Genomic DNA, 10,786 nt, shown 5'->3' on the forward strand with positions numbered 1-10,786 from the left:
CTCAAAAAAAAAAAAACTAAGTGATAGTTCATTTCTCAAAAGAAAAAGAACGAAAAAAACTAAGCGGTAGTTCTAAAACACAAACTGGCGGTAATTCTAAAAAGATAAAAGAGTAGTGGATTAACAATCTGTTCAGGTTGTTGGGACTCGGCTCACCAAGCTCGTACTCGCTAGGGTTCGGGTTATATACTCGTAAGCTTAATGAGCGAAAAGCACTGCTCGACTCAGTTCGTTTAAAGCCGCACTCATGAACGCTTGTTTTAACACAAAGAAGGGTCTGCATCTATTATAGAAGTTTACTAGAAGTACAAAGCATTTCAATATAATAAAAAAATACATTGTAATTCATGGATCATTGAACGACCACTACCGTCATCAGAACGGACCGAAGATGTGTCGGATCCGGCCTAACCTTTAAGGACCAACGCCCCCCTGAAGCCGTATCATCGCCATTGAGCCCTTGAATCGATCTGAAGCGCCTAACACCAAATGTCATTGTTGCAGACGCAAGGCGAAAAACACTAACCTCACCGCCCTAAGAAGACAGTAGGAATCTATATACAAACTCTATTGAATCTATCCGAATGGACAAAATAAAGGAGGATCAGAGCCCAGAAGACCAACTCAAGATGAGACGCCACCATCCGCGTGAAGGCCACCCCTGCGAGGAAAAAACCCTGAACTACTAGCCCGAGCCAAGGTACTGATCTATCCCTTGCGGCCACTAGCCAACGGAGCGCCGGGTAGAGAGGAGGCTGGGCGGCCGGTCCAAAAGGGATTAGATCGTCACCTTGTTGTTAGCGCTAGAGCAGAGGTAAAGATGATTTGACCGATGAAGCTAGAACCTGACGAAGACTTGTTGACATGCATTACTCTCTTTTGCTTCAACTATGAAGTGTTGCGGCCTACGGGCACAAAGTGTGGTTGTGATTTTTATAAAGCAAGACAATGACCATGGGAGGAGGTGCCCTAGTTTCTACCTTCTATGCCTTCTATGGGCTAGGTTGGATTGATTCGCTACTGCAGATATGGTTACCAATGGTTGGCATAAAGTGTCTACCAACGGATTAGTAGGCAGGGTGCCCGTCACTGGTAATTTGTTACCAGTGACGTGCATGTAATTGAGCCCATCACTGGTAAGGTCTTAGCAATGACATGCACGTGTGCAAACCCACCACTAGTATAAAATAATAATAGCGACAAGCTTTTTCTCTGCTTGCTATTAATAACATTTTCATTACTATTTAAGAAAGAAAATATGAGCGGTGGTCTAGGTCATGTGCGTTAGATCGGTGCATATCCATGTCGTGTCACCACGATTGTGGCGAGCAGAGGAGGCGCCGAAGCGGGCGGCCACACGCACACACCCGTTGGTGGCAAGCAGAGGAGGCACCAGTTGAGCACCCAACCAATGGTGTCGGACAAGCACCTCACTGTCCGATCCCCGCTCGATAAGCTCCGAGGCACTCGAGAAGTGGCTACACGAACATGACCGATGCTGGCGAGCAGACGAGGCTCGAAACGGCCACCACACATGCACGTCGGTCGAAGGCCTAGGCAAGGCACGAATGTCACCTCTTGGTCGCGCTACACGCTAGGGATGAAAATGCAAACAAAAGAGGAAATACGAAAGCAAGAAAAAATTACTCAAAAACAAAAACAAAACTTTCCATTATGTGAATATGGAAATATTTTTTAGTAGGGGCCAATGGTTTCTTTATGGCCTAGTCATCAAACAACACACAATGACATAGTGAGCAGAATGGTTCATGTAAGGCCCAGCTTGTACTATCATGCACATACTCAACCTGTCTATAAGTAATTGTCCAATACTACTATAATATTATACTAAGTCAGTAACTTAATCATATAGCCATGCTAACCATTGATTAAATTTGTTGATTTGTTACACACAAAAAAAGTTTGTTGATCTGTTTGTGTTTCTCTCTATGGTTAAAGCGTTTTTTAAGTTTCGTTCAACACCGGCTTTTGTTGTCGTGTCTGCTTCATATTTGCTATGTGTTCATTTCCAGTAGTATCTTTTTCATTATTCATTTCTGAGGTTTTTGGTTCATTTATGCTTTCGCTCAAAATATATAAAAACAAATGTCGTCAAAGCGATTCCGTCTGTTTCCGCTCTGTTTTCATCCCTACTCGCACGCCCACAATCTCGTTCCCTCTCCCTTGACGCTACATGCATGGGGGCTCCTCTAACTAGCGGTGGCCCCTCCCCATGACGCGACACGCCCCCACGACGCTTGCTCCTCGGTGACATGCAAAAGAAACAGGAAAGGAGAAAGAGAAGACGAAGGCGACGCATGCGTTGGTGGAGAAGGAGGAGACGAGAAGAGAAGAAAAGAGGGCAGGAGCGTTGGTGATCCGTAGGAGGGTGGGATGGACCAATCAGAACGGATCAATTCGACCATGCGGGATCGCCCAACTACTAGTGGCGGGTACTTTCCAGGGTCCGCCTCTACTATTTTTATTTGCCAACTTTTGCTATTAGTCAGTAAAAATTTCTCTATCCTCCGCCTTCGTGAAAATTCCAATTATATGTACCATGCGTAAGCACTTCAAAGCATATTAATCTTAAGTTGTCCAAAAAATTCTACATGTAACATGCTACATTATAATTATAAATGTCAAATTTATGTTTTGTTCTAAATCAATTTGCTATTATTTAGGCATTAAAATGGATTTCTAGGTATTTAATGTGTATAATTAAAATTTGAACTACGAATACATGAAAAAAAATGCTCAAAAATTGATTGAAAAAACACATTTAAGTTCTTGAGGGTCATATCCAAAAAAAAATTCCAAACATTCGAGAGGGAAGCTAACAACTACTTGGATTTTTTGGTTTTTGAATTTTGAAAATTGTAAATGAAGTGAGAACAAGATGGAACTTGACATGGTTTCATGATATGGTCTATAGAGGTTGTGATTAAAATTTGAAAAGTTTCACAAAAGTTGTGATATACACCGCTTACAAACCGAAACATCTCCAATCAAGGATCGTGGTTTTCAAAGAGAAAGCGTGTAGTTTGAAGGCGAAGTCATAGTTGCTTTATCATTTGACCTTCAAAGGTTTTTTGCATTCAACATACACCACAACTCATCCATGTCAATAGTTGGCATTATTCCTAGTATAAGGCAATGAATGAATTTCTAAGTATATTTCTTCTTTGTGGATGCTTAAGTTTCTAAGCGACATACATCACAAATTTTCCATACAACACCCTCTAGAGGTCCTATCAAGATATCGTGTGAAGTTTCATGATTTTCATACTTGATTTATGTACATTTTTAAATTCAAAAATGACATACATCCATCAAATACCTAGAAATCAAATTTATTGTCCTAAGAATAAAATAAAAACCCTAAAAGGTGTCAAACTATTACATGAAACTTCCAATAATGTGCTTTTAACATATAAATATTTCGGACCATAACCTTAAATACAAAACAGTGAACCTTGTAACATTATAAAAAGGCAGAAAAAATACCAATGGCAGGCCCTAGAAAAAGCCCGTCACTCGTACTTCAAATACCAGTAGCGGGCGCGATAAAAAGCCCGCTAATGGTATTTTTGCCAACAGGTAATCTGGGTCGATATTACCACCCGTGAGTGGCTAGAATGCATGTCCGCCACTCCTAAGGGTGTGTTTGGTAGCTGTTCCCATTCTAGCATAGTTGTTCCCATTTGAGACATACTTAGTCTAGACATGCTCAGTACATGCAACTGCAGTTGTTTGGTAGCAATGTATGTACTGATGCATGCTGAGCTGAGACTATGTTTGATAGGCTGCATCAGACAAGACATGTTGCACTGAGACTGTGTTTGTAGCATGTATATGAGGTATGCTGCATGAACGATTTTTTTTGCCACCAAGACAAATATTGAAACAACATTTCGACAATTCATGAAACAATTCGAGCAATAAAATGTTACCATGCCAACATAATCTGAACAATGATAATATAAATAAAATAATCAACAATTAACATAACACATGATAACCTTAATTTGAAGCAATGCATCACTAGATTCATATTACATAGTTTCATTTGAAGTACACTTTATAATAGGCATTACAAAAGGGATAGTCTGATCAAGCACCAACTAACAACAACTCAAAGAAGACCAGGATTGGCTTTCAAGATTCGCTTGAACGATGCTTTTCAGACTGCATCATTCATCTTCACAAAGTTAAGGACTTTGCCTTATGTTCTGTGAGATAATCTAAAACAGCCAAGCGCTCATCTTGATCAAACACAAGAAGATTCATGACAGCGTTGTACAAGTCAGGGTATGTTTCAGCATGGCAAGTGTTGTTGATAGCACTTGCAATCTCATGCATAGCATCAGTCATGTTGCTACACTGCATTGAGTCCTCCTCAGTCAAGCCAGATGCCCTCTTTCTCTTCTTATTTGAAGTAGGAGAAGGGTCCTGAGTGGCACTAGCAGTAGGAAGTACAAAGTTAGACCCAAGAAGATGTTGCAATACCTTATCTGTTGTTCCTCCCCCCTCCATGACATTCGATTTATCCTTGTCTTCCACAACAATAGGCATTCCTAGGGGTGCACTGGGGCCCATTGCATACTTCCCAGTGGCATGCTTATTAGCAAAGCAAAGTTCCATATAGTCGTAGTTCTCCAGTGGAGAATTGAGCAATTCAACATCTGTTGGATGATCCTGCAACACCATTTGAACAAAAATAATTAACCGAGACATCATTTCAGCTATGAAACATCATCATTTTTGACAAAACTATATCATTTTAACACCGTTTGAGCACTAAGATAACTCATTTCAGCATTAAAAAAGGGCTGATACATGTACATACATACATGAGTGTGGCCCAAATAGTGTTGTTCTTCTAGCACTACCATCTTCTTGTCATCATCCCAAAGTTCCTCACTTAAACCCTTCAAATAGACAAGCCTTGTCCACCTATTCCTCCACTTGCGAATATGATTGTGCACTTGGGTAATAGACACGCCATAACCAACGAAAGAAGATATACGCTTTGCAACTTTCAATTTTTCAACCTCTTTGAATCTTTGTCAGTCTTGGCACCTCTTGCCGCCACCTCTGAAAGGCTTTTCAACATCAACGCCGACATAGGCCGAGTCCAATTCATGACCTTGGGGGCCTTCTTGGGAAGAGCACCAACGCTTGGAACCTCCTGCACCTCATCACCCATCTACAACATAAACATTCCAGAAGTTAATAACATATTTCAGCACATAAATAAGCATAATTCAGCACATAAAAATCACATTTCAGCAGCTCAAAATCATGTTTCAGCTCATAAAAATGAATTTCAACACACAAACACACATTTCAGCACATAAGAAGCATATTTCAGCAGCTCAAAATCATGTTTCCGCACATAAATATAACAGTACAGCAATAGTTTTACAACACCAAGGAACACATCAATTGTTTTACAACACCAAGACACATGATACATCAAATATTTGCTAGCCCTCTATTCGCCCACATCTGATTTGCAAATTCATCTCTTATGAGCCCAAGAAATATTGTCATGGACAATATCATCATGATCTTCATCGTTGGGTTTCAGATCCCATGTTTCCTCAGGTGGGAAATACTCATCCTCACCATATTGAAGTACCTAATTGTGAAGAATTGCACAAGCTAGCACTACTTTTACATGGGTCTTGTAACCATGGAATGACTTATTGTAGACAAACTTCCAACGGTTTTTGTATGCGGCAAAAGCCCTTTCAACCGTTGTCCTCAAAGAAGAGTGTCTTAAGGGAACAAAGAAGCAATTTTTTTGTCTAAACCATATACGCCTATATGAACAAGAGCTCTTTGTACAAAAAAAACGCCTCATCTCTGGTCACGCAGTAGCGGCTCGTCCTTGGTCACGCAGCAACGGCTCGCAGAGGCCGAGCCAGGAAGGAAGGGGTGAGGAGGGCAGAGGGAGAAGGAGGCAGAGTAGCTACCTCTCCTGGCAGCCGCGAGATTCATGTGGGGCGGCCGCGATTTGAAGACCGGGGCGGCGGCGAGGTTGACTTGGGCGGCGGCGAGGTTGACCGGGGCGGCGGTGACGGCGGCGAGGTACAAGATCAAAGGGGACCGGCAGGGATGCAGATCAGGTGGCAGTCGCCATGGAGTTTGCGGGAGAGAGAGGGGGGCGAGGGGTGGCGGCTAGGTCAGGGAGGGGTGGTCGGGAGAGACCGAGAGAGGTCGTTCGATCCTGGTGGGTAAGAAGGAGATTTTTGCAGGGGTCGAACCGACCTCGCTGACCCCAGCTCGCATGTATGTGGGTGCTCGAGCGAGCATAGCTCGGGGCCTTTTTTGCATTAGATGAGCTATGCCCAGAAGAGCCCATACACCCTGCACACCTAAAAATGGGTTGGGTAGGAAACTTTTAGCCTCATGCACCCTACCAAACACATCCTAAGCTTCCACTTACTACACGCAGTTCTTTTGTGTGTGTGTGATTACCGGGGGCGTAGCCAACCAAGGATACCAGGGTCATGGCATGGGTTGTTTTGTTCACTGTAGTGGAACGATGTTTAGCACTATAGCTAGTGATTGACCCTGGGCTTGTCATGGCTATGACATTGATGATTAGGTTGAATCGATGGAATGAGATTGTTTATAAAAATATTGAACTTGTTAAATCTAACGAGCTGAAATCAACGATCAACTCTGTTGACGAAGAAGACCTAGTAGCAGTAGGTCGAAATGTACTCCTCTGCGCGTTTCCATTTCACAGGCATGATAAAGCTGGAGGCTGTGTGCATGTGCTGAAAGCCTGAATCAGTTCTTTCCTGCGTTCCTGCTCGCTCGTGATCCCTACAGTAGTAGAGTACATAAGAGCCTGACACGAAGCTAGCGTCCGACCACGATTTTTTATCTAGGTTTCTTGGAAATTCCCCTGTGGTACGCGGCTCTCCTACATGCCATGAACGGCACGAACACCGTCGCGCGCTCGTACGGGCAAGCATGCAGACGCAGTCATTCTCTCGTATCGGTAACATCTCAAAGCCGTTACACAAGGAGACAACTGACGCGTCATCTGCACAGCGTAGACGTCGAGCACGAGAGAGCCGACGGGTAAGCTGTCTCTCTTCTTGTCCTGCTCACCGAGTCACTCTCGCCATCGGAGGATGATGTCTACTCTAATCTAACCACGAGTATTAAACACAACGGCGCCGGTCCGTGCGGCCAAAATTTCCCTATCCGAAACCCAGTCACAGTCTCCGAACACACGGCTACGATGGAGCTGCCAAAAATCGCAGGTTATGCCTCAACCTTGAGGAAGTGAAGAGAGAACGAATGATCGGTGGAGCCTGTACGATTATATCACGAACCTTTGATAATTACGGGCCAAATAATAGCAAAATTTGATCAGGAATCATGGCGTTTTTGCTCGGCAACGGCGGCGTGGTCGTCTTCCGTCGGCTCCCACGACGATGCTGTGAGCAGGGAGAGGTCTTTCCACCCGAGCTTGAGGCACCCGTCCTCCTCCACCAGCGTGTAGCCCTTCCACGGGTACATGCCGATCAGCAGCCTGGCCTGCGCGGCGGGGCTCCCGGCGAGGGACACGGGCCGGAACCCGGCGCGGCGCAGCTCGTCGCCCCACCGCTCCACCCGCACCTCGCCCGTCCGCTTCGGGCCCCCAACGGCCACGATGTTCCGTATCTCCGCGCCCAGGAGCTGCCGCTCCACCGCGTGCCGCTCCTCCTCCGCGGCGCCCGCGCCGTCGCGCAGCGCGTCGAACAGCGCCGAGTAGTAGTGCAGCGCCTCCACGAACCGGCCCAAGAAGTCGCCGCTGTGCCCCAGGTCCTGCTCCACGATCGTGATCAGCTTCGGCCGCAGGCTCTTGAGCAGCCGCACCGTGCCGACGTCCGAGCCCGTCACGTCGTAGAGGCAGTGGTGCATCCAGTGCACGACGGTGGCCTCCCTGTGGCGGTGGCGCGGGCCGAGGAGCGCGGTGGTGTCTGCGACGTGCCCGATCTTCCCATCGATAGGCTGGAACTCGAAGGGCAGCCCGAGCGACGCCGCGAAGTCGGCGAGGCGGCGGCCGGTGGCCTCGAGGACGTCGAGCGAGGCGCCGAGCCCGGTGACCCGGAGCGAGAGCGGCCTGCGGGGCCGGGACGCGAGCATGTGGAACAGCCCCGGCCACTGCAGCCCCTGCATGATGTCGAGGTCGATGACGTGGACGTGGTCCTCGCCGTCGAGCGCCTGCAGGATGGCCTTGTTGGCGGTGAAGTGCGAGAACTTGACGAGCGGGGAGAGCGCGTTGTACGCCTGGAAGGCCGAGGAGATGCGGCGGCTCTGCGCGGCCGCGAGCGGGCGGAGCGCGAGCGGCGAGTAGGCGCCCAGGTACGAGCTGAGCACGCGCGCGCACAGCGCGTCGCCGAAGTAGGCCGCGACGCGCTCCGGGGAGGACCCGAACGGGGACGCCAGCTCGGCGACCTCCTGCAGCATGTCCTGCGCCTCCGGGAGCTGGTCCATGGCCACCGCCTCCGCGCACCTGAGCAGCAGCCTCAGCAGCCGCAGCCCGCGCGTCTCCGGCGCCTCCGCCACCCGCTCCCCCTCCTCCCCCGCGGCGGCCACCGCCAGGCCCTGCTCGGAGGCGGAGCCATGCAGCTGCAGCCGCTTCCCGCGCGCCTTCTCCTCGTCGTCGGGCATCGACGCCGCCTGCTTGGCCTTCATCGCGTCGGTGGCGGGCGCGCGCGACAGGACGCCCTGGATCATCACGACAGACAGAGGCCAATAATTTCAGGTGAGGCCGAGCGAGCTGGCGGGCGGGCGGGAAGAGTCGGTCAGTGGCAACTCACTGATAAGCTCAGGGATAACTCATAACTGCGATGACTTGGTAGAGCATGGCGGGCGCGCGGGCGTGGGAGCAAAGGCGCGCGGCCGCCTGCGCTTGTCGATTTGCTGGGGCTTGGTGGCGTCCCGTAGCGGGCGGCGCGCAGGCAGAGGGAATCAAAGGGCGGGGCCGCGCCAGGGCGACCGCTTGTCTCCACTCCGGGGCCGGTAGAAAAGAAATTGCGGGCGTGGCGCGAGCGCGAGACCGGCGTGGGTTGATTGGGCCGGGGCGATCATTTGACGGGGGACGAGACGCCACGCCGTACGCGAACAGGGCGGGGGCTCGGAGACCGGACAAGAGCTTCCCTCGGATACCGGTGATGCTGGTGGGACGTTTATGGTTAGGCAGACGAGCTTCCTGCTCATCAACGGGGACGGCTTCGGCTCAGGCGCAACTCTGCAGGAGCAGCCCTACACAGTAGTGGCACCCGTGTGGTGACGCCACTGGCCCAGCAGCATCGGCCGGCTAATTTTTAAGATTAGACCTTAATTTAAAAAAAATCGAGATCTGACCCTTTTGCTACCGCCAGAGTCCATGGCGGTAGGGTCTAACAGCCTACCGCCAGAGACTTTGACGGTAGAAAATATCGCTACCGCCAAACGGGTTGGTGGTAGCCTGCACAACCCTACCGCCAAGATGCTTGGCGGTAGGCACGAGCACACACTATGTTTAATACTTAGGAGGTTTTTGGCGATAGGGCATGCAACCCTACCGCCAGGGACCTTGGCGGTAGGCTGTTATACCCTACCGCCATGATCCCTGACGGTAGCAAAAAAGACCAGATCTCGAAATTTTTTCAAACTAAGGTTAAATCTTGAATATGTTTAAAAAAAGGGTCAAAACATGAAATTTAGCCGCATCGGCCACGGATGGTAGAGACAACAGGGGTACACGGGTACCCGCCGGCGCGTCTTCCTTTTAAAGCGCGTACCCCTCTTGGAGCATCTACAACCACGATTATCTATACGAATGTGGACGTGTCCGGACAGTCGTGCTCAAACAAAGCCCAGTTTACTCACTCCATAACCACAAACCCATATATCCGCACCTTATTTCATAAAAACACACATATAGAGTACGTAGATCATGCCGGTTAGCATAAAAAGATACCAAATCAGACATCAGACATAATTCATCGGAAAGGCCCACAGAGTTAAAATTTAACCCAAATACTCCCGTTTCAAAATATAAGGTGTATTGTTTTTGTGCAAGTCAACCATTTGAATGTTTGACCAAGATTATAGAATAAAATAACAACATCTACAATACCTAATAAAAATATGAAATTACTTCTCATGATGGTTCAGATGATATAAATTTCGTATTCTGGATATTGATATTTTTTTTTAGAAACTCGGTCAAACATGCACTCATTTGACGTTTGAGAAAAATAAATACACCCTATATAAATGAATGGAGGGAGTGGAGGATAAAACAAACTAATATATAAACATAAACAGTGAGGGGCGGGGGAGTTCACCACTTCCTCTTGGGGTCTCCGCGGTTGTCTTCGGCGGGCGAGGAGTCATCGTCCGCCGTGCCATTGTTGTCGTAGGAGGAGGACGACGAGATGAGGAACCCCGCCATGTGGCGGGCGGCGCGGTTCTACTCCGTCGTGAGCCGGGCGGCTCTTTCTACCGCCACCTCTGTCGTGTCAAAATCGGCGGATCTCTGGTAGGGATTCCCGAACTGTGGATCTTTGATCAATGGGGAACAAGGGACTAGGGACACGATGTTTACCCAGGTTCGGACCCTCTCTAAGAGGTAAAAACCTTACGTCCTGCTTGATTATATTGCTTATGTATATGAGGATTACAGAGTCGATCTAACACGAGATCAGATGAACTAACCCTAGACTAGTAGGATGATGGTTGTCCTTCTACGGACTAAACCCTCTAGTTTATATAGACATCATTGGTA

General features: G+C 48.1%; 1 protein-coding gene across 1 annotated transcript; it reads right to left on the minus strand.

Moving 5' to 3' along the window:
* Window positions 1-7,317: 7,317 nt before the first annotated feature.
* On the minus strand, window positions 7,318-9,087 carry LOC119354095 (scarecrow-like protein 23). Its single transcript, XM_037620796.1, has 2 exons — window positions 8,832-9,087; window positions 7,318-8,739 (listed from the first exon to the last, which is right to left on the minus strand). Exon 2 carries the CDS (start codon window positions 8,704-8,706, stop codon window positions 7,396-7,398), a length of 1,311 nt encoding a protein of 436 aa, XP_037476693.1. The 5' UTR covers window positions 8,707-8,739; window positions 8,832-9,087; the 3' UTR covers window positions 7,318-7,395.
* Between the last annotated feature and the right edge of the window lie 1,699 nt (window positions 9,088-10,786).

This window comes from Triticum dicoccoides, chromosome 2A, assembly GCF_002162155.2.
Source record: "Triticum dicoccoides isolate Atlit2015 ecotype Zavitan chromosome 2A, WEW_v2.0, whole genome shotgun sequence".
Taxonomy (NCBI): domain Eukaryota; kingdom Viridiplantae; phylum Streptophyta; class Magnoliopsida; order Poales; family Poaceae; genus Triticum; species Triticum dicoccoides.